The 22,970-nt window shown below is 47.1% G+C and overlaps 1 protein-coding gene across 7 annotated transcripts in view; it reads left to right on the top strand.

Annotated features, from left to right (window-relative positions):
- TASOR2 (transcription activation suppressor family member 2) overlaps positions 1-22,970 on the top strand; it is a 176,921-nt gene that overhangs the window by 68,156 nt on the left and 85,795 nt on the right. For all 7 annotated transcript variants that reach the window (XM_073589069.1, XM_073589071.1, XM_073589070.1 and 4 more), the window contains 2 exons: positions 14,105-14,177; positions 14,260-14,334. In XM_073589069.1, the coding sequence (XP_073445170.1) occupies positions 14,105-14,177; positions 14,260-14,334 (148 nt within the window). The remainder of the gene's footprint in view (positions 1-14,104; positions 14,178-14,259; positions 14,335-22,970) is intronic.

The following is a 22,970-nucleotide window of genomic DNA, read 5'->3' as shown; positions in this document are numbered from 1 at the left end:
TGCGGGGTGGGGGGAAAGAGTCCTGGCATGTAGGAAGCAGAATTCCTGAGCTCCGTGGGGACACCGGAGATGGCGACCTATAACTCAACAAAAAGAAGCTGGTCTCATTTGCATCCTGTTTGGCTGTGTGCACACGCTGCGGATTAGGTGCGGATTCTGTAAAATCCGCAGGTCAAAATACCTGCGGTTTTACCTGCGGATTGCTTTGGGGTTTTGCCCTGCGGTTTTTCATCTCCTCAATGGAGGAGATGGCAAACCGCAGGGGAATCCGCAGAGAGAATTGACATGTCAATTCTTTCTGCGGATTGAAAACCGCAGATAATCCGCGCGGAAAATTCCGCACCGTTTGCACTGCGGTTTTTGATTCCCATAGGGAATCATGGTACTGTACACCGCAGCTAAAACTGCTGCGGGATGTGCTGACACAGCCGACATATTGGCTTTGAAACCCAGTAGGACCGGGCACTGCAGGCTGGTGAGTGGAACCTCACCACAGATCCCTGCGCCTCATTAAAATAGTTCCCGATCCCCAGCTCCTAGCAAAACCATCAGGCAATGGTGGCGACAAAAATATACCCCACTCACTTCTGATCACTAGTGGGACTGTCACCAGCTCACTCTCACCCTTCCTGCAGGTGGCACACCAGAGCAGCAACTGTTCCTACGATCTTAGCAGAAGGTCTAATTTGTACCAGAGATTCATAGAAGGGCCCTCCTTTTTTTTTTTTTTTTTGTTTGCCAATATAACTTCAACATCCACAAAGTGGGTACAGCCCCTGGGTTACCACTTCTCCTACCCCACTTCTGTCCCTGCTGCCATTTGAAGTTTTCTTCATGTCTCTGAGGCTCAATAACACCTTGAACCAGCATCAAAAACTGCCTTCTATTAAATTGTATATGGTCAGTACATTGACTATTCTACTGTAACTTGATTTCTTTGGACCATATTCTATACAAAGTGTGCTGAGTGACTAACATCATATTAACCCTTTACTGACATCTGTATTATCATTTGATGTGGGCTCCGGCGGTGAGCCCACATCTTTCCCGGGACATGTCAGCTGTTTTTAAACAGATGACATGTGCCCGCCATAGCCGCGGGTGGAATCGCGATCCACCCTTGGCTATTAACTAGTTAAATGCTGCTGACAGCGGCATTTAAATGGCGCTTACGGCCATCGGGCTGGAAATGCGCACATCGGTGACCTGTGTCACGTGATCACGGGTCACCGGTGTGTCAGCATGACAACCCGAGGTCTCTTGGATATCTCTATGGTTGTCAATGCCGGATTGCTGTGAGCGCCACCCAGTGGTCGGCGCTCATAGGAAGTCAGTAATTCAGCTACATAGAGGCGCCTCTATGTTACTGAGCCGATTGAGTTGTACCTGCTTCTAGCCTCCTATGGAAACTATTGAAGCAAAAAAAAAAAATGTTTAAAAATGTAAAAGTTCAAATCACCCCCCCTTCCACCCCATTCAAAATAAAAATAAAATCAAACATACACATATTCAGTATCACAGTGTTCAGAATTGCCCGATCTATCAACAAAAAAAGGTTGACCTGATCGCTAAACTGCGTAGCGAGGAAAAAAGTGATAACACCAGTTATGTGTTTTTTTCTTTCTTTTTTTGTTTTTTTTTTGTCGCCGCGACATTGCATTAAAGTGCAATAACGAGCGATCAAAAGATCGTATCTGGACCACAATGGTATAATTAAAAACATCAACTCGGCGCGCAAAAAATAAGCTCTCACCCAACCGAAGATCACAAAACCGGAGATGCTACGGGTCTCGGAAAACTGCGCAATTTTATTTATTTATTTTTTTAGCAAAGTTTGGAATTTGCAGTCTTCCAGCTCCTCCCTATTGTGGTAACCCCGTGACATCAGGTCTGTCAATGGAAATATAGGGGGATTCCACGTTACTGATAGCGCTTTTCTAGCATCTTTGTGCTGTCCCCAGAAAAAAAAGAAATCCAGTTAATTCTGCTCTCCCAAAGCAGCGTGCAAAAGTGACTGAGAGGAGGAAAGGGGGATCAGGTTCATCTGTAACAACTCCTATTTTTAATGGTGGGTCTTGTGTTATTAGCTGTCTGGAGAGGTGTTACCTGTCCTTGTAATTCTGCCTCTAAGGAACCTACTGAAAATTCCTCCTGAAAGAAAAGGAAGTATCTAAAAAAACAAACAAAAAAAAAAAACAACAAAGCCAAAGTTGCCAATGTAAAAATTGCACAATTATGTTTTTTTTTTTTTTTATAATAAGATTGAGGAGTTATGCAATAGGTAAATTGGATATCACTGGACACCCAGCAGCATCTACTGTAAATAGGGGATTAAAGATTAACAAAGAAGGAGCTGTCAGTGACCGGAAGACTACAATTCCTGTCTTTTTTTATTCTCACAGGCAGTGTGGTGTTAAAATATGCAGAAGGGAATGGCCCCATATCAGGGCCACCGCACAGCAAAGGAAATGCAATATTTCCATGCCATACCTACAATAATGTGATTTCCACACCATCCACGGATATATTTATCTGGGGACATCAACGCTTTAAGTTCAAGTGGCTGGATTTTTGGCATTAGGAAACAACAAAAACGTGATGTCTCTCCAAAATATGGTTATATCACAGTTGTGTTTGATGTGTCTAGGATGGTGAAAGAATGCCACATTTCTGTGGTGCTTTGCACTGATAGAAGGTCTCAGCTTCCATCCATAAGGCGTTTCTGCTTTGATCTCCTTCTGTTTTCGTACTGTTTCTGCATTATGATTTAATCCTTCTGTAATTGTAAACGCTGTACTTTTCTCCTACGCCTCAATGGGGGACACAGACAGTGGGTCTTATGCTGCTTGCCACTAGGAGGACACTAAGCAGGGCTGTGGAGTCGGAGTCGGTGCTCATTTTGGTGGAGTCGGTATAAAATGGACCGACTCCTAAAATATATAATAAATTGGGTACAGTAGTTGAATGCAGAATGTGCTGAATATTTTTTCAAAGGAATTTGGGAAAGTTATGAAATGTCCTATAAATGGCTGTTCTATTCCTGATCTAAGGCTACATTCACCCACAGCGTTTTTGCTGCGTTTTTTGAGGATACGTTTTTCAGCTGCAAAAGCAGATCAGCTTTTTAAAAAACCGCATCACTTGAAAGGTTTTTGAGCTCATAGATAATGTTTTCAATAGCAAAAGCAGGTTAGAAAGACGCTACTCAAACTGACATGCTCATTCAGCCCAAAAACGGTTCCTCACAAAACAATGTGTCTGTCATATCTTAAAACCCATTGACTTTGCTGGGATGCCCAGAGTCACTGCATTTTACTGCAAAAAACGGATCCGCAAAAATGCTGTGTGTGAATCATGGCCGTAGCCAGCGAGGGGCAGCACCTATCAAAACTCGTATGCTGCAGTGCTCACGTCCTCCTCCGGCTCCATACTGCAGGGGGCAATCTCCCCTCCTCTGTCCTGTCTTCTACCGTCTTCACCAGAGCGAGGAGGGTTGCCTGCCCTGCACAGGATCCGATTCCTGGGCCCTGAGCTGGAGAAAGTGAGAAAGTTGTGCACACGCTGCAGCTGGCAATAAGAGATAGTCTGCAAGAGGGACTTGCTGGAAATCTGATTGGAAAAGTGAGGAAATTGGTTATTGCCGCCAGAACCCCTAAAATTGATTCCATCTATAAGAGACGTGCTGGGAAAGGGGCAATTGTCGATCAAGCCACTTGGTGGGGCAGCACTTATTTAATGAATGAGCAATTGCTCAAACTAAAACCGTTTCTTATAGATATGGCGAACCCTCAGGTAACCCTAAATGAAGGTCAATGGACACAGGTGGCTGAATTGAAGGAATTGCTTAATCACCCATTTACCATGACTAAAAAATTACAAGCTGAGGATTTAACTCCTGGCATTTTCATAAGGGAGTGGAAGAACTTGCTATTTTGCCTGTCCCAAAGAGGAGGTTTAATCGCAGATGGAACTTCTGCTCCAATGAAACGGAGAGAGACACAGCTATTGGAAAATAAAAATTTTCTGGCAGCTGTTTATGTGGACCCAAGTCATTGTATGCTGCTTGATGATCAACCACTTACTAAAGGAAAAGCACCTCTGACTGAGGTAGCAGTTAGGATGAGTGGCCTACAGGAGGACTCCCAGGCGCTAGAGGACTTGGGTCTTGATAGTGCTACTGCTGCCATATCTTCATCCTCATTAGATGAGGAGTTTGACTTTGACAAGTATTTGGATGACATGGAGCAGGCAAAGCGTTGCCACAAGGAAAAAGATTTCACTCCGTCTCCTATAGCAAGCAGTTTGACCATATGACCATATTTCAGCAAAATGTTTCACTTGCTCTCAACGAAATAGAAAAATTCATCAATACTGACTGTGCATGAGGCAATTCCTTTATACCCGGAAATTGTTAGAGATGTTGCCCATGTGGTTACGGCTTTGCCTCCAACCCAAGTTAAGGGGGTTTTACACATGGTGATATCGCTAAAGCGTCACCGATTTTGTGATGCAGCAGTGATATTGCTAGCGATATCGCTGTGTGATACTTCCCTCCGACTGGCTCCCCCCGCTGTCTGTCGCTGATCGCGCGAGATCGGCCGGGCCCATTTCTCGTCGGGCGCTTACTGCTGGCGTCGACGAGCAACGTGTGGACGCGGACGGGAGGACGTCGGCATCGCTGCGTGTGCAAGGTAAGTAACGACCGCTTCTGTGTCGCTACATCGCTAGTGAGATCTGCCTGTTTGGCAGCTCACTAGCGACCATTTAGCGATGCACCAGCGATCCTGACCGGGTCGGATCGCTGGTGCATTGCTAATTGTAAAGGGGCCTCTAGTGTAGAGAGGTTGTTCTCTAGCCTTAAAATTATTAGGTCAGATTTGAGGTCATCTATGAAGGAGGATCTGATGGAGGCAATTCTATTTCTTAGAACAAATTCATAGACTGCACAAATGTTATTTAGCATGCTTTTGTTGAAAACTGTTGTTTGCCACTTACATAGTTTATTACATAGTGTGATATATATATATATATATATATATATATATATATATATACACACACAATATACACTGTTCCAAATTATTATGCAAAAAATATTTTCTCTAAATTACCTATGAATTGCAGTCATTGTTGTTTTCCAGTCATCTAATATTCTAGTATAATTGCAATGTTTTTGAACAAACTGCCTATGAAAACAGTATATTTTTAAAAATAAGAAACACTCAAAATGCCTGTTCCAAATTATTATGCACAGCAGTTTTCAACCTTTTTATTTTTATTTTGAACCAAAAAATGGTCAGTTGTGAAATTATAAGCATTATCAGCTTATTTCAAAATGAAATCAAACAGTTTACAAGTCAAAACTTTATTCTAGGTGATGTTACATTTGTACATAGGACCCCTTGTTCGAAAGAAGCTTCTCTCATCCATTGAATTTATCAGTTTTTTGATGGTTTGTGCTTCAATTGTTTTGGATGTGGACAGAATACCCTCCCAGAGCTGTTGCTTAGATGTGAACTGCCTCCCGCCATCATAGACACTCCTTTTGATGATGCTCCAGAGGTTCTCAATGGGGTTGAGGTCAGGGGCAGATGGTGGCCACACCATAAGTTTGTCCTCCCATAGCAGCCAGAGATGCAGATGTGTTATTTGCAGCATGAGACGGTGCATTATCATGCATGAAAATGATCTTGCTGCGGAAAGCACGGTTCTTCCTCTTGAACCATGGCAGGAAGTGCTGTTTTAGAAACTCCACATAGATTATGGAGTTCATCTTTACCCCTTCAGGGATCCTAAAGGGGCCGACAATCTCTCTCCCCATGATTCCAGCCCAAAACATTACTCCACCTCCTCGTTGGCGCCTTAGCCGTGTTTTCATGGGGTGTCCATCAACCAGCCATCCTCCACTCCATCCATCTGGACCATCGAGCGTTGCACGGCACTCATCGGTGAACAAAACAGTTTGGAAGTCAGGCTTCATGTATCGTTTGGCCCACTGGAGCCGTTTCTGCTTGTGTGCAGTGGATAGAGGTGGTCGACAGGATGGCTTACGCACAGCTGCAAACCTCTGAAGGACCCTGCATCTTGTTGTTCGGGGGGACGTTGGAGGCACCAGCAGCTTCAAAAACTTGTCTGCTGCTATGACAAGGCATTTTTGCAGCTGCTCTTTTAACCTGACGCAATTGCCTGTTGGAAAGAGTCCTCAATTGTTCCTTATCAGCACGCACACGTGTGTGCTGGGAATCCGCTACATACTTCTTGATTGTGCTATGATCATGATGAAGTGTCTTGGCAATGTTGATTGTAGTCATGCCTTGACCTAAATACTCCACAATTTGTTGCTTCTCAGCAGCCGACACATCCTTTTTCTTTCCCATTTTGGCAAAAAATGTAGGCTGCTTAATAATGTGAAACAGCCTTCTTAAGTAGTCTTGCCTTTATTTGAACACACCTGCCAAACTAATTTGCACAGGTATCTGCAATTGCTTTCAGTGATATAAAGAGCCCTGACACATCACCATCAATGAGTTTAAATGACAAACAAAAAAATTCTAACCTTATCACTCCTAAACTCTTTTTGTATAATAATTTGGAACACCGTGTATGTATGTATGTAATCGATATTACATAGTGTATTACATATTTACAATTTATTACAGTTTTTGTGTTCTAAAGTTGTATTCCAATAAATATATATTATGTTTTATCTAAATATCTTGATTATTGTATCATAAAAATGATTAAATGTCTGATGTTCACATTGTACTACAATAAATTTTTCACTAAGCAATATATGTGGGAGTCGGTGTAAGGGAAATTGAGGAGTCGGAGTCGCAGGTTTGGCTTACGGACTCCACAGCTCTGATGCTAAGTAAACCAGAAAAAAAGTTAACTCCTCCTCTGCAGTATACACCCTCTCGCTGGATGAGATTTCCCCAGTTCTTGCTTAGTGTCTATAGGAGGCACTTGGGTCTGGCTTCAGACCCCACCGTTTTTTATTTTATTTTTGAATTTTCTGTAAATTTTTATTTTTTAATTAACGCAGTGAAGGGGGCGACGGTTCCTTTCTACGGCCCGCTCTCCCCCAAACCAACAACAGGCAAGCATGCGGAGTATACCTCCCCGCACACTTTCCTGCGACAATTGGGGCTGATTCCTATGGCGATGATCCTAACGGTCCCGGTAATCCACGGATACAAGGGCAAGTGCATGGAGTGCAATGGAGAAGACGGGAACAGCGCTTCCGAATGCCCTGAATCAACCCCATAGCTCTCCATCCCCCTGCCATAGGGAGGATCGATGGAGCATACCCCTTTAACAACTCCTCCAGCTCTGCTACATCATCCCAGGAGGATGAGAAGACCAGCATGGATGGCCTCGGACAGCGCGGCCTGCCGAGCACTGGAGTGGCGGTATGGGGTCAGTTCCTGGTCCCCGGGAGAAGCGCTGACGGCGCTCGGGTAGGCCAAAAATTTAGTTCCCGGCTTTTCCGGCCTACTAGGCCGCAATTTGAATAGCGCCGCCTTCGCTAACGTCGCCGCCCCCTCCTTCTGGCACCTCTAATTCCTTACGAGACGCGCAATTCTAATCTCGGGGGCCATGTCTTTTACCTCGGCCTGCTTTGGACACGAGCTGTGAGGCGTGCACTCTGCCGGATACCGGGTGACACCACAGGGCCACCTCTTTCCTCCCGGGGGACACAGCACAGGACCATGGGTAAGCTGCATCTGCCCTCAAATTAAAGCTTAACCCCTTCCCGGCACATTCCCTGCAGCGGCAGACAGACTCTGCCGTTAACCCTTTCAGGAGTGCTATGTCTCAATCTAAGGAGGCTAAACGGGCTGCTAAGAAGCACTGCATTTTCTACCGTGTGTACCACTTGCAAGACTGCCTTGCCCAGTGCCCAGGCACGGACTGCGCCCCGGCCTACGCTCAAACGCCCCTCGCCGCCGCTGCTGACGGGCCTCCTGCGTTTAGTACCCCTGAGTGGGCTGCATCCCTGTCACGGTCGGTGGCGTCTCTGACCCAGGCTATATTCTCCCTCCGGTAGGACTCTTTGTCAGAAAGTGTCCTTACGTCCCGAGGAGGGCTCTTGCGTTGGCCAGGAACCGTTCACCAGCAGGGGCCGTACTCATTCAAGGGATGGTCAGGTCTCTAGAAAGCGGATCCATGATGCGTCCCCTAGTCCCGTTCGCGCCTCAGCATCTGCGACTCCTGTCTCGCTCTCCCTCTCCTGAGGTTCACAGCGAGCACGACCCTGAATTTGAATCTGACGCGTCAGCCCCTCAGAATCCCCCAACTGATCAAGAGTCGCTTGATTCTCTTACAGAATCAGTCAACAGGATTCTGAAGTTGGATGAGGAAAATATTTCTGCTCCAGCACACCCTATCTCATTTAGGAAAACCAAGCGTGTGCGCAGGTTATTTACCAGCCATCCGGAGTTTAAGGGAATTGTCCAGAAACATAGGGATCGTTCACATAAGCGGTTCACAGGGCAAAAGTCTACTCAGGCTAAATACCCTTTTGATCCAGACCTAATGAAGGATTGGTTACAGTCCCCTCCGGTGGACCCTCCTGTATCACGTCTTGCTTCTAAAACGCTCCTATCCGTTTCTGAGGGCTCCTCAGTCAGAAACCCCTCCGATCGTCAAATTGACTACCTTGCCCGTTCAGTTTTTGAAGCTTCAGGTGCAGTGCTTTTTCCATCTTTCGCTGCAATTTGAGTCACTAAGGCAATGGCCACTTTGGCAGAAGTCTTGATTACTTCCTTCCAGGGCACCAATCTTGCTCCGGAGGAAACCACTGTCACCAGGCAGATAAATCACGCAGCGGACTTTGTAGTGGACACTTCTTTTGATGCCGCCAATTGCGCTGCTCAAACTGCCGCTAATGCGATCTCCAATAGAAGAGCCCTATGGCTCCGCAACTGGCGGGTGGATTCCACATCTAAAAGATCGTTGACTTCTCTCCCCTTTCAAACGGGTCGTCTTTTTGGAGAAAAACTGGACCAGCTAATTTCTGATACTACCGGGGGGAAAGTAAATTCCTTCCTCAACAAAAGGCTGTTCGGCCGTTTCGCAGCCAACAGCTGACGCGTTTTCGATCTCTTCGCAACAATTCCGGTTGGTCCTCCTCTACCTTCTCTTCAGGATCAGGTCGGTTCCCACGCGGAGACAGAGGCTCCCAGGTCTCATACAGACCTAACCGCTCTTGGAACCCCAGGCCTAGGGCTTCTGGATCTAGGGGAGCCAGATATCATAGATCTACCCAATGACTTGTTGCGGTATCCGACGTACACCGACAAAGTAGGCGGTCGCCTACTTTCCTTCAGCTACATCTGGCTCGCAGTCGTCCACGACAAGTGGGTCAGGGAGCTGGTGTCGTCCGGATACAAGATATAATTTTCTTCTCCCCCCTCCAACTCGGTTTTTCCCTTCTCTCCCCAAGAAAAAGACAAGAGCCTTCCTTCAGGCTGTTCAGGCTCTGCTATGGGACGGAGTCATTATTCCGGTTCCTCATCACGAAAGGTTCAGAGGATTTTATTCAAACCTTTTTGTGGTTCCAAAGAAAGACGGGACGATGCAACCCATTCTGGATCTCAAACTGTTAAATCAGTTTGTCAAGGTACGGCGATTCCGAATGGAATCTCTGATCAGTTGTCGCTTCCATGGAAAAAGGCGAGTTCCTAGCATCCATCGACATCAAGGACGCTTGCCTTCACATTCCAATCTGCCCGTCCCACCAGCAGTTCGTGCGTTTTGCAATTCACGAGGACCACTTCCAGTTCGTTGCCTTGCCATTCGGACTTGCCACCGCCCCCAGGGTCTTTACCAAGGTCGTGGCGGCTGTCATGGCCATTCTCCACTCTCAGGGATTAGTGGTGTTACCATATCTGGTCGACCTGCTCATCAAGGGTTTGTCCCTTCCAACCTGCGAGGAATCCGTGGATATAACCGTAAATACACTCTCTCGCCTGAGGTGGAAGATAAACTTCGAAAAGTCTTTCCCAAAATCGGCTCAGCAGATTTCCTTTTTAGGAATGATCTTGGACACTTCCGCGGGTTGGTCATTCTCCCTCCAGAAAAGACCCAAGCCTTACAGTAGGCAGCACGGACTCTTTCCCGACCAGTTTCTCACTCCATTCGTTTCAGCATGAGAGTTCTCGGAAAGATGGTGGCTGCGATGGAAGCAGTTCCATTTGCACAGTTCCATCTCCGTCACTTACAACATGCGTTGCTGTTAGCTTGGGACAAGAACCCGTTCTCTCTGGACCGTTGGATCCTTCTGTCCCTGGGGGTCAGGCAAGCCCTCAGGTGGTGGACTCTGAGGTCCTCCCTGAATCAAGGGAGGTCTTTTCTCCCAGTTAGATGATTGGTAGTAACCACCGACGCAAGTCTTCTCGACTGGGGTGCGATCTTTCGTCACCATACGGCACAGGGTCATTGATCAACCCGAGAGTCACGTCTCCCCATCAACATTTTGGAGATACGAGCGATCAGATTAGCTCTACGGAGTTTCCATCATCTTCTCGCAGGTCACCCCATCAGGATCCAAGCCGACAACGCCACGGCTGTAGTGTATATCAAGTGCCAGGGAGGTACCCGGAGCAGGGTACGGAGTGAACGAAGTGAGTGCACGAAGTGAGTCACATCCTCCATTGGGCCGAGACCAACCATTCGCCTATCTCAGCAATCCACATCCCTGGTGTAGAAAATTGGGCAGCAGATTTTCTCAGTTGCCAAGGCATTGCCTCGCAAAAGTGGTCTCTTCATCCGGAAGTCTTTCAGCAGATTTGTCATCGTTGGCGGACTCCGGATGTGGATCTCATGGCCTCAAGATGAAACAAGGTTCCTCGGTTCATTGCCCGATCTATGCACCATCGGAGCGGACTTCCTAGTTTTGCCATGGCACCGGTTCCGGCTCCCGTACATCTTCCCCCTCTTCCCTTGCTTCCGAGGGTCATCAAGAAGATCAGAGTGGAGGGAGTACCAGTGATCCTAGTCACGCCAGATTGGCCACGCTGAGCATGGTACGCAGAACTAATACAACTAGTCGCCGACGTACTCTTGCGACTTCCGGATCGCGTGGATCTACTCTTACAGGGCCTGATTTACCACCAGAACTCCGGGGCCCTGTCTTTGACGGCGAGGCCGTTGAATCCTGGATTTTAGCACAGGCTGGGTTCTCTCATGACGTGATTTCCACCATGATTAGTGCTAGGAGGCCTGTGTCCATGCGCATTTTCACGGCACCTGGAAAGCCTTCTTTTCATGGTGCAAGGATCATCGTCAATCCCCTCTGATGTTTTCCATTCCGGTCATATTGGAATTCCTTCAATCTGGATTAAAGTCAGGCCTTGCGCTCAGCTCGCTCAAGGGCCAGATTTCGGCCTCGTCAGTGCTATTTCAACGCAAAATTGCCAGCAAACTCCAGGTCAAGATGTTCATTCAGGGAGTCTCCCATGTGGCGCCTCCTTATAAAAGGCCATTGGAGTCATGGGACCTTAACCTGGTTCTCGGAGCCTTACAAGAGGCTCCTTTCGAACCACTGCAGGACGTGCCACTGACCGTCCTCTCTTGGAAGGTGGTCTTTCTAGTGGCAATTACGTCAATCAGACGAGTTTCGCAATTGGCGTCCCTGTCCTGCTGCCCTCCGTTCCTGAACTTTCATCAGGACAAGGCAGTTCTCAGGACGTCCCCGTCCTTCCTGCCCAAAGTCGTATCCTCCTTCCATCTCAATGAGGAAATTGTTTTGCCTTCCTTTTGTCTGGCACCAGTCCATCGCATTGAGAAGGCCCTCCACACCCTGGATGTGGTTAGGGCTTTGAGACGGTACATCTCGCGGTCGGCTCCCTTCCGCAAGTCAGATGCCCTGTTCATACTTCCAGAAGGGCATAGGAAGGGTCTAGCTGCTTCAAAGGCAACGCTAGCTAAGTGGATTCGCTTGGCGATTCAAGAATCCTACCGTGTCAGGAGCGCGCCTGTCCCAGTAGGGATTAAGGAGCACTCTACCCGCTCAGTGGGTGCCTCTTGGGCTATTCGGCACCAGGCCTCAGCAGAACAGGTCTGCAAGGCTGCGACTTGGTCTAGTCTGCATACTTTTACAAAACATTACCAAATTCATTCTCAGGCCTCTGCGTATGCAGCTCTCGGCAGACGCATCCTGCAATCGGCAGTACCTCCGTGTTGACTCAGCGGTACATAGGGTGTTAGCATATGTATGCTCCCCAACCAGGGACTGCCTTAGGACGTCCCACTGTCTGTGTCCCCCAATGAGGCGTAGGAGAAATAGGGATTTTTGTGTACTCACCGTAAAACCTCTTCTCCGAGCCATTCATTGGGGGACACAGCACCCACCCTGTTTAACCTACTGGCTCATTGTAGCATTCTTAGGTTTTGACATAGTTATGGTTACTGTTGACTGTTTAAGCTTTTCCAGCGAGAGGGTGTATACTGCAGGGGAGAAGTTAACTTTTTCTGGTTTACTTTGTGTCCTCCTAGTGGAAAACAGCGTAACACCCACTGTCTCTGTGTCCCCCAATGAATGGCTTGGAGAAAAGGATTTTACGGTGTGTACACAAAAATCCCTATTTTTCATATATTACAAATAAAATGTAATAAGGTTGTTCCTTGCTGATCTTGATAGTGGAGAGAGTGTAATCTGCTCGTGACCACTAGTAGGTAGATCGCATACATGCAGTCACATGACCACCCTCCCACACAGGGAATGCAGAGACTGCAGACTTTTCTTCTTAGATGGTACAACTCCTTGTTATATGCATCCAAGTACAGTCACCCTCCAATATATCTATTGTGTATATCATACCTCCACATTATAGAGTAATCTTACCTTGACATAGATGATCCTCGAAGACACAATGTTACTTATCCGCCAGACAAGATTCAGTGTTTATTTCCCTGTTTACTGGTAATTACTTCTTGGGTTTGACGTACTGTAGATAAAAAAAAAAGACTACTTTTCTTCTTAGAATAGCTTAGCGGAGGTGTTTACTTTCACTTATACTTTCTCTTTTCTCCATAAACTGAAACTTTGTGACATGTGCAACTCTTAATTTTCATTTTATACTAAAGCTTGCATGTATTAACCCCTTCCCGACATTGGATGTACTGTTAACGTCCTACTTTGCAGTGCGTTTCTGCAAATGGATGTATCTGTGAATTCTGCTGATCGTGCAAACACAGGAACAGTGCCCTCATGGGGGGGGGCGTCCACTCCCTTCTGATCAGTGCTCGCCCCCACGATGTCATTGCAAGGGTCCAATCGTTTTTATATCAACCCAAGGTCAACTGACGATCTCTGGGTCTGCCAGCTACGGTGGCAGGTCTTGCGCTCCCAAATTGAAATGCCCCCTCCCTTTCTGAGGAGGCCTAAACCACATATAGCGTCCACATGTCTTTCATCTCTGTAGCGATGACAGTCCGCTTAATTTTCAGGTGTGTGTCTCAGAATCCATGAACTTGGCTTGGCATAATGTACTGGGCACTTTTATGGCAGAATTGCAGTTTTCACTCGGCAACATTCACTGCCGTTGGTTTCTGGAAAACATCCATGAAGTCAAAACCGCCATTACATGTTTAGATAAATTCCCAAATTGGTATAATTTGCAAAATCGGGCCACTTGAGGGAGGATTCTTCTTTTGTAGCACTTAGGAGCTCATTATATGGAGTCCGGATACTATTCTAGGAAAATCTGCACTCCAGGAGGCAAATAGCACTCCGTCCCTCCCGAGTCTCGCAGTGTGGCTAAGCAGTACTGTACAGCAGCTTATGGGATATTGTCAGGTTCAGCAGAAAGTGTCACAAATTTTGGTACCATTTTTACGCATTTTTGCCCTGTGAAAATGTAAAATTTGGGACCATGACAATTTTAATGTTAAATGTAATTTTTCTTTTTTTCTTCACTGTTCAATGGTATAAATTTTGGTGATACACCTGTGAAGTCAATTTGATTACATGGCTGTATGGAAGAAGCTGTATATGCATAGCCTAATATAGAAAGGGGAAATTCTTTGTGTGACAAGCTCATAAAATCCCGAACCTGTCAGTCATTTATTTGTTTCACAATTGTCATCTCTGTTTTAGGCACTAATTAAAGTATTAAATGACCAAGGCTTTCTTATATTGGTGAACTCTGCTATACTTCCGAATCGCACAGGTAACATTTTATCTTTTGAATATTTGTTTTCACTTTTTTTTTTTTTTTTCCTTCTGAAACTAAAAACATATTTGCTTTTCAGGTATCTTTGACAGAAACTCCGTTCAACTTAACGCCTTGTTCCTTTTTCCACACCAAAAGTTTTTGAATATAAAAGGTAAAACTGAAAAGGGTTTATATTGCTATGTATTGTAGTTAATTTAACAATTGACTTTTAAAACTGCTTATAAAGTATTTTTTGCCTGAGTCAATTTGGAGAAAAGCTCCAGCTTCATTCTATAATTCTACCTTTACATGTTAAAATCATCAATTTCCTTGCATCATTGGTGTCTTGTGTTACAAAATGACTAAATACAATATCTGCATAGAGTTTTTATTTTCTGAGGTTCCCTGGTTTCTTGCCACACTAAATCTGCAGACTTTACTGGCTCTGTGTGCAGCTCCATGTACTGTATTTTTTGGACTACAAGGCTGTGTGCCCTCTTAGCGTTTTTTTTTAAGCGTTTTTGCCACTTTTTTCCGCAGCGGAAGTGCTATCAACGCATCCCATGCAATCCTATGGGATTCCGCAGTTGTGCCCATGCTGCGGATTTTACAGCTGTGGAATCGCATAGCGGTAAAATACGCAGCATGTTCATTATTTCTGCAGAATCGCCGTGATTCCGCAGCCATAGGATTGCATTGAACGCTCACTTTACGCATGTGGCTATGCCCACCATGCGTAAAGTGAGCGCTTCATGTGCGGATGGTACCCAGGGTCTGGAGCAGAGGAGACTCTCCTCCATGCCCTGGGTACCATATACAGTGGGGAAAAAAAGTATTTAGTCAGTCAGCAATAGTGCAAGTTCCACCACTTAAAAAGATGAGAGGCGTCTGTAATTTACATCATAGGTAGACCTCAACTATGGGAGACAAACTGAGAAAAAAAAAAATCCAGAAAATCACATTGTCTGGTTTTTTTTTTCATTTTATTTGCATATTATGGTGGAAAATAAGTATTTGGTCAGAAACAAAATTTCATCTCAATACTTTGTGATATATCCTTTGTTGGCAATGACAGAGGTCAAACGTTTTCTGTAAGTCTTCACAAGGTTGCCACACACTGTTGTTGGTATGTTGGCCCATTCCTCCATGCAGATCTCCTCTAGAGCAGTGATGTTTTTGGCTTTTCGCTTGGCAACACGGACTTTCAACTCCCTCCAAAGGTTTTCTATAGGGTTGAGATCTGGAGACTGGCTAGGCCACTCCAGGACCTTGAAATGCTTCTTACGAAGCCACTCCTTCGTTGCCCTGGTGGTGTGCTTTGGATCATTGTCATGTTGAAAGACCCAGCCACGTTTCATCTTCAATGCCCTTGCTGATGGAAGGAGGTTTGCACTCAAAATCTCACGATACATGGCCCCATTCATTCTTTCATGTACTCGGATCAGTCGTCCTGGCCCCTTTGCAGAGAAACAGCCCCAAAGCATGATGTTTCCACCACCATGCTTTACAGTAGGTATGGTGTTTGATGGATGCAACTCAGTATTCTTTTTCCTCCAAACACGACAAGTTGTGTTTCTACCAAACAGTTCCAGTTTGGTTTCATCAGACCATAGGACATTTTCCCAAAACTCCTCTGGATCATCCAAATGCTCTCTAGCAAACTTCAGACGGGCCCGGACATGTACAGGCTTAAGCAGTGGGACACGTCTGGCACTGCAGGATCTGAGTCCATGGTGGCGTAGTGTGTTACTTATGGTAGGCCTTGTTACATTGGTCCCAGCTCTCTGCAGTTCATTCACTAGGTCCCCCCGCGTGGTTCTGGGATTTTTGCTCACCGTTCTTGTGATCATTCTGACCCCACGGGGTGGGATTTTGTGTGGAGCACCAGATCGAGGGAGATTATCAGTGGTCTTGTATGTCTTCCATTTTCTAATTATTGCTCCCACAGTTGATTTCTTCACTCCAAGCTGGTTGGCTATTGCAGATTCCGTCTTCCCAGCCTGGTGCAGGGCTACAATTTTGTTTCTGGTGTCCTTTGACAGCTCTTTGGTCTTCACCATAGTGGAGTTTGGAGTCAGACTGTTTGAGGGTGTGCACAGGTGTCTTTTTATACTGATAACAAGTTTAAACCGGTGCCATTACTACAGGTAATGAGTGGAGGAAAGAGGAGACTCTTAAAGAAGTTACAGGTCTGTGAGAGCCAGTAATCTTGATTGCTTGTTTCTGACCAAATACTTATTTTCCACCATAATATGCAAATAAAATGAAAAAAAAACAGACAATGTGATTTTCTGGATTTTTTTTTCTCAGTTTGTCTCCCATAGTTGAGGTCTACCTATGATGTAAATTACAGACGCCTCTCATCTTTTTAAGTGGTGGAACTTGCACTATTGCTGACTGACTAAATACTTTTTTGCCCCACTGTACCTGTAAAAAATGGAATTAAAATAAAAAATTGGGATATACTTGCCTTCTGAAGGCCCCCGGAGCTCTCCCGCCTGTCCGCCATGTTGCCGGCATCTTCCGTTCCCAGGGATGCATTGCGCGAATCACCCCAGATGACGTCAGTCGCGTGACTGCTACGTCATCTGAGGTGATACTCGCAATACATCCCTGGGAACGGAGCTTGCCGGCAGCGTCGCTGGGGGCCGACAGAGGGTAAGTATATCCCTATTTTTTTTATTATTATTATTTTTTACATTCTATCTTTTACTATTGATGCTGCATAGGCAGCATCAATAGTAAAAAAGTGGTCACACTTGTCAAGCACTATGCTTGACGTGTGACCAACCTGTCAATCACCTTTCCAAGCGATGCTTCAAATCGCTTGGAAAGCTCAAGCATTCCGCAAGCTAAAAACGCTTGCAAAACGCTTGTGTTTTGCGGGAAAACGCATGCGAATTCCGCATGCGTTTTACCCGCGGCAGGGACTTGCGGAAATGCTGCTGACATTTCCGCAGCATTTCTGCAACGTGGTCATATAGCTTAATACGCATTTTTTTCCTCCCAGAATGTGGAGGAAAATTGGGAGGTGTGTCTTATAGTCCGGATGGTACCGGCTCTGGTTGTGGTGGGTAGGTGGGGGAGCGGTTTCGGCGGACCAGCGGTTCACAGAGGCAGGAGCTGCGGCTAACTCCTGTGCCCGCTGTCAAAGAGAAATGAATATTCACTGCTTTACAGGCAATGAATATTCATTTCTTTTTGGCATCCTGGTATGATTGGCCCCATCCTTATTTTGGTATGATTGATTGATTGATTGGTCCCATCCCGTTCCTGGTATGAATGGTCTCATCCTTATCCTGGTATGATTGATTGGTCCCATCCCGTTCCTGGTATGCATGTCCTCACCAGAAAAGATTAAAAAACACCAAATCATTACACTTCCTCCACTCCCTCGCAGTGTCCTGCTCCATTGCCAGCAGCTGCTAAATGCTTATAAGCAGCACATAGCAGGGATGTCATGCGCTGCTCACAAGCAGAGCACAGCTGCCAGAATACTCACCTGGACTGTTCATTGCAGAGAGCAGTGATTATTCATTGCTCTTCAGTAGCGCGCAGTGTCAGCCACCGGCTTCCTGCTGCTCCCAGCGGTCACACATGCCACTACTTAAGGAGGAATTTCTACGAAGACGTAAATGTCGTTTTATTGTTGTTGGTTTATGATTTTAAGGTACCGTACTTCTTTAGATACATCTGCCAATCTGATAATATAGTCTCCCAACTGATGAACTCATATGACACATTTTGACAATTACTTCTTGCTCGTTTAAAATGGATAAATGGGTGGGTATCATCCCATAGAATAGTAACCACTCTATATTCCACTCATTCCGTAGGCGTAAGACTCATGGTCCATAAGACTATCCCATCTTTGTGCAATAAGGTGGTTATAAACTTATAGGGATGAGTTGTCTCGATTTACTGCTCCATACACAATGTCTGTCATCATAGTGGATTTATATATTCCTTCTCTGTATAAGTTAAAGCAGATATGAAAGAACAACACAAACATCACTGTCTAGGGTTTTATCAAAAATGGGATTGATAGACATTTCGCAGGTTAAACGCCCTACCATTACACAATACTCTTACTACAACGTAATACCACTCGTTATCCAGAATAGACCTTGCTATTGGTATTGCACATATACTACCTTTATGTAAAAACAATTGCCAAGAAGCATTTCAGATCATTCTCCTCTATGGGTACAATTGCAGTTCGTTATGCATGGAATGAGTAATGGGGGAACATGGTGGTTAAATCCATTTTGCAGTCAAAATATTGGTTGTTCATTACAAGATAAATATAAGTGAATACTTTGTATTAATCGCTGGGTTATCATTAACGGTTTGAGATGCTATGAAAGCATATGTTGTCGGGTTGTACATAAGTGAGATTAATAAAATAAAATCGAAAACAAGGGAACACACGCACAAACAGCAAGAACAGGTTTGTTAATCTGAGTCAACATTTATTGCTGACCCCTCTGCCCATACCACTGGTAATCTAAAAGAAGCCAAGAAACTGTTGAAATTCCATTTATTTGGACTAGCCATACAAAAAAGATTTTTCGTGAGTCAGACATTATTAGAGGGTGAGAGTAGGAGACCTATACTGGCAACTATTCTTAGAGCCCAAACTGGGTTACCATATGTACCTAGATTATTATCTGGACATGGTATAAATATTAGAGTTTAAAGACATTCTTCATACTCTACACAAATTGTATTCTTCTTTATAATCAACTAAAAATAACACCCATAAAGGGGATGTTTAGAGGTTCTTCGATATTAACCCACTATCAAGACTAACAAGGGAAGGAGGAGACAGGTTGGCGCTTCAAAAGGTCCAAAATGAAAAAGCTTCTGGGTTAGATGAATTACCGGAAGAATTTTTTAATAACTTACCAGGAAAATCTACACTCTATGCTATTAACCATTTTTCTCGTTCGCCTTATTGGGGGACACAGAGACCATGGGTGTATGCTGCTGCCACTAGGAGGCTGACACTATGCACAAAAAAAGGTTAGCTCCTCCTCCGCAGTGTACACCCCACCGACCGGCAGGGAATTCCTCAGTTTAGCTTAGTGTCAGTAGGAGGTGGACACGGGTCTTTCATTAGACCCATATCTACCTCGATGTGCGTCGTTCCTTTTCAGGTTTCTCCGGAGGGATACAGGGTGAATAGTCACCTCTGTAGTCCCACGAAGAGGCTGCGAGTACGGCGTGTACTGCCACCCCGTATCCTCGCAGCTCTCTGCACCAGGACCAGCAGCCTTCCGGGCGGACGCCAACATGTATACGTGTCGGCTTTTCTGAGAGTCCTGGTCGTCCGTCTCCCACCCACTCGCCTGCCAGAGCCTGTCGGTCGGATGAGACGCAGACAAGCTTCAATCAGAAGGTACCTTTATTTTCAGGGTTCGGGCCCGGCACAGGGTGAGTATTAGATCCCCACTCGTCTCTGGACTTGGTCAGGAGAGATTCCCTTGGAGCTAGGATGCGGTAGCACTGCGGGTCTCCGGGGCCGTCCCGCGCCTCCAGGCAGCCCTTTTTTGAGGTCAGCCGCTGTCCCTATCCCGGACAGGGGTCTTTTCCCCGGCAGCGCTCATGTTGCGGTTCCTCCGCGCCGCCCCTGTGCTGACAGGCGGCCGCCACGATTAATTTAGGCCCCGGCTTCAGTTCGGGCCTACTCCTGTATCGCGGCCACGCCCCCCGCCGCTTTCTACTAAGCGGGCTTCTCTCCCGCCCGTTACAGGCCCTCCCACCGCTCTTCTCAGCCTGTTCCTGGCCAGGGGCGGTGCCGTTTTCAGCAGGCGGTTAGCCCGCCCTCCTTCCCCTGGGAGCGCGTTTTTCCCTGATTCCTCTCAGGCGGTCGCCATCTTGCAGCCGCACAGCCGGACGCCCCTGTCAGCCGGATATCGCTCCCTGGGCCTGTCAGCCGGATATCGCTCTGACCTGCAGCTGCAGAGAGGTGGATACCTTGGTCTCTGGGGTCACCGGACCGTGAGTAGCTCTGCATCTGCAGGCTGACACCCTTCTCTGCACCCTGTCCCCCAACCTTCCGGCACTACCTCAGGTTTCACTATGTCTAACTCTAAATTTGACCTTAACCGCCCTGCGGCTCCCCCCTGCACTCTTGTCAAGTTCTTTGCATGCTCTTCTTGCAATCGCAAACTTCCCTCAGGTCAGTCCACTTCCCTCTGCCTGGATTGTAGCAATCCTATTCAACCTGACGCCGCCCAGGAGCCATCTAGGGCCCCAGGCGAGAGTGAACCCCCCATGCCTGGCTGGGCCTCGTCTCTATCACAGTCAGTGGCAGACCTCACCAGGGTGTCTCAGTCCCTAGTAGCCGTCCTGGATAAGTTGCCCCTGGACACCTCTACAGGGTCCAGCAGGTCTCAAGAGGTTCCATCTGAGTCGGCCAGCGTTAGTCGCAAAAGACCCAGGCAGGATCTCCAGCCGGAATCCTCTCCTCGCCCCATGTCACCACATAGTCCTTCTCGGCAGCCTCCCTCCCGGGCCTCCTCTCCCGAGTCAGGTGAAGCGCTCTCGGACAGGTCATCTGAGGGGATCTTAGAGCTGGATTCGGACCAGGATGCGAACATGAGGGTTACTGTGCAGAACCTCATTGCAGCTATCCATCAGACCTTTGACATTGCTGACCCCCCTGTGAAATCCTCAGATCAGGAGGTTTCGTTCAGACGGGAGGAAACGCCCTCCAGGGTATTCCCTTTACATTCCGAGTTTGGAAAGATTTTTACCAGGGAAAGAGGGGATCCAACCAGACGCTTTCAACGAGGGAAGCGTCTCGGCATTCTGTACCCGTTTGCTAAAGTGCTCACGGACAACTGGTCCGCCTCTCCCTCGGTCGATCCGCCCGTGTCCAGGCTTTCTAATAACACGGTTCTCCCGCTTTCAGGCGTGGCGTCTCTAAAGGATTCTAATGATAGGATCATAGAATCCCTAGCGAAGTCTGCATTCGAAGCGGCTTCGACGGCGGTATGCCCAATTTTTGCTTCATCTTGGGCAGCAAAAGCCATAGCCACTTGGGCAGAGGATCTTCGTCAGGGCATCCTAGAGAAAGCACAACCAGATCGATTGGCTGATCTTGCCACTCAGGTTTCCCATGCGGGAGATTATCTGCTTTCTGCTTCTTTGGATGCCGCATCCTGCGCAGTTCAGGCGTCAAGTAACGTTGTGGCAATCCGACGTACAATTTGGCTCAAGGCCTGGCAGGCTGACCTGTCTTCTAAAAAGTCGCTTACTAATCTGCCTTTTCAGGGAGGGCGCCTCTTTGGATCCCAATTGGACCAAATTATTAAGGACGCCACCGGAGGCACGAGTTCTCTCCTGCCTCAGTCCAATCCTCGCAGACCCCCACTGAGGCGTCAGTTTCGACCCTTTCGGGCTTACCGCCGTTTCAATACTGCGGAGACCTCATCCAACCAACAAAGACCGCAGGCACGCCAAGATAGGAAGAAAGTTTCCTTCAGACCCACTCCCTCCTGGCGCTCCCACTCTTCGCAGGGCAGACCATCCGGATCTGGACGGCCCACATCAGCATGACTATCCTCGGACTCCCCAGGGTCCCTTCCAATTGGGAGGTTGACTCCTGTTCTTCAAGGACGTCTGGCTGGCCTCAGTAGAGGACGCTTGGATCAGGGAGGTTGTATCGTCAGGATACAAGATAGAGTTCGTCTCTCTTCCACGGGATCGTTTCTTCGAATCCCGTCCTCCAAAAGATCCAGCTTTGATCCCGGGGTTCTTTACGGCTATTTACACTCTCCTCAGTTCCGGGGTGATTGTGCCCGTTCCAGAATCGGAGCGGTTTACAGGGTTTTATTCAAACCTGTTTGTCGTGCCGAAAAAAGACGGGACGGTCCGACCCATCTTGGATCTCAAGCTGCTCAACAAGAGAGTCCGTCTTCGCCACTTCCGGATGAAGTCGGTTCGCTCGGTAATCGCTTCCATGGAGGAGCAGGAATTCATGTGTTCAATAGACATCCAAGATGCCTATCTACATGTTCCCATATTCTCCGGACATCAGAAGTTCCTGCGTTTTGCGGTTCGCCAGGAACATTACCAGTTCGTCGCGCTGCCCTTCGGTCTCGCCACCGCTCCCAGAGTCTTCACGAAGATCATGGCTGCGATGATGGCCTTGTTGAGGATCAGAGGTCTCGTTCTTTTTCCGTATCTCGACGATATTCTGATCAAAGCTCCCTCTTTCCAACAGGCACGCCTAAGTTTGACGATCGTCCTGGACACTCTTTCCGATTTCGGGTGGATCGTCAACAGGAAAAAGTCCTGTCTGGTCCCTACTCAACGTCTTGTGTTTCTGGGCCTACTGTTCGACACTCGTCGGTCAAGGGTCTTTCTCCCACAAGAGAAGATTCTCTCCCTGCAGCAGGCTGTACGATCGCTGCAGACCACACGATTTCCGTCCCTCCGAACAGCTATGAGGGTCCTGGGAAAGATGGTGGCGGCAATAGAGGCAGTTCCCTTTGCCCAATTTCACACCAGACCTCTCCAACACGCCATTCTGTCGAGGTGGAACAGGTCGGCTCTGTCCTTGGATCGCCCTGTTCGTCTTTCATGCCGGATCAAGCGGTCACTCAACTGGTGGTTGACGTCTCCTCTCATCCTCTTGGGGCGGTCTTTTCTTCCTGTTCACTGGCAGATTGTAACAACGGACGCCAGCCTCCTCGGCTGGGGTGCAGTGTTCCGCAATCACACTGTTCAGGGTCGTTGGTCGACTCAAGAATCTGCTCTGCCGATCAACGTACTAGAGATACGAGCGATCCATCTGGC

The sequence above is a fragment of the Dendrobates tinctorius genome, unplaced genomic scaffold (genome assembly GCF_039654945.1).
Source record: "Dendrobates tinctorius isolate UK_male_01 unplaced genomic scaffold, ASM3965494v1 ptg000105l, whole genome shotgun sequence".
NCBI classification, from domain to species: domain Eukaryota; kingdom Metazoa; phylum Chordata; class Amphibia; order Anura; family Dendrobatidae; genus Dendrobates; species Dendrobates tinctorius.
This window is presented reverse-complemented; position numbering and strand designations above follow the sequence as displayed.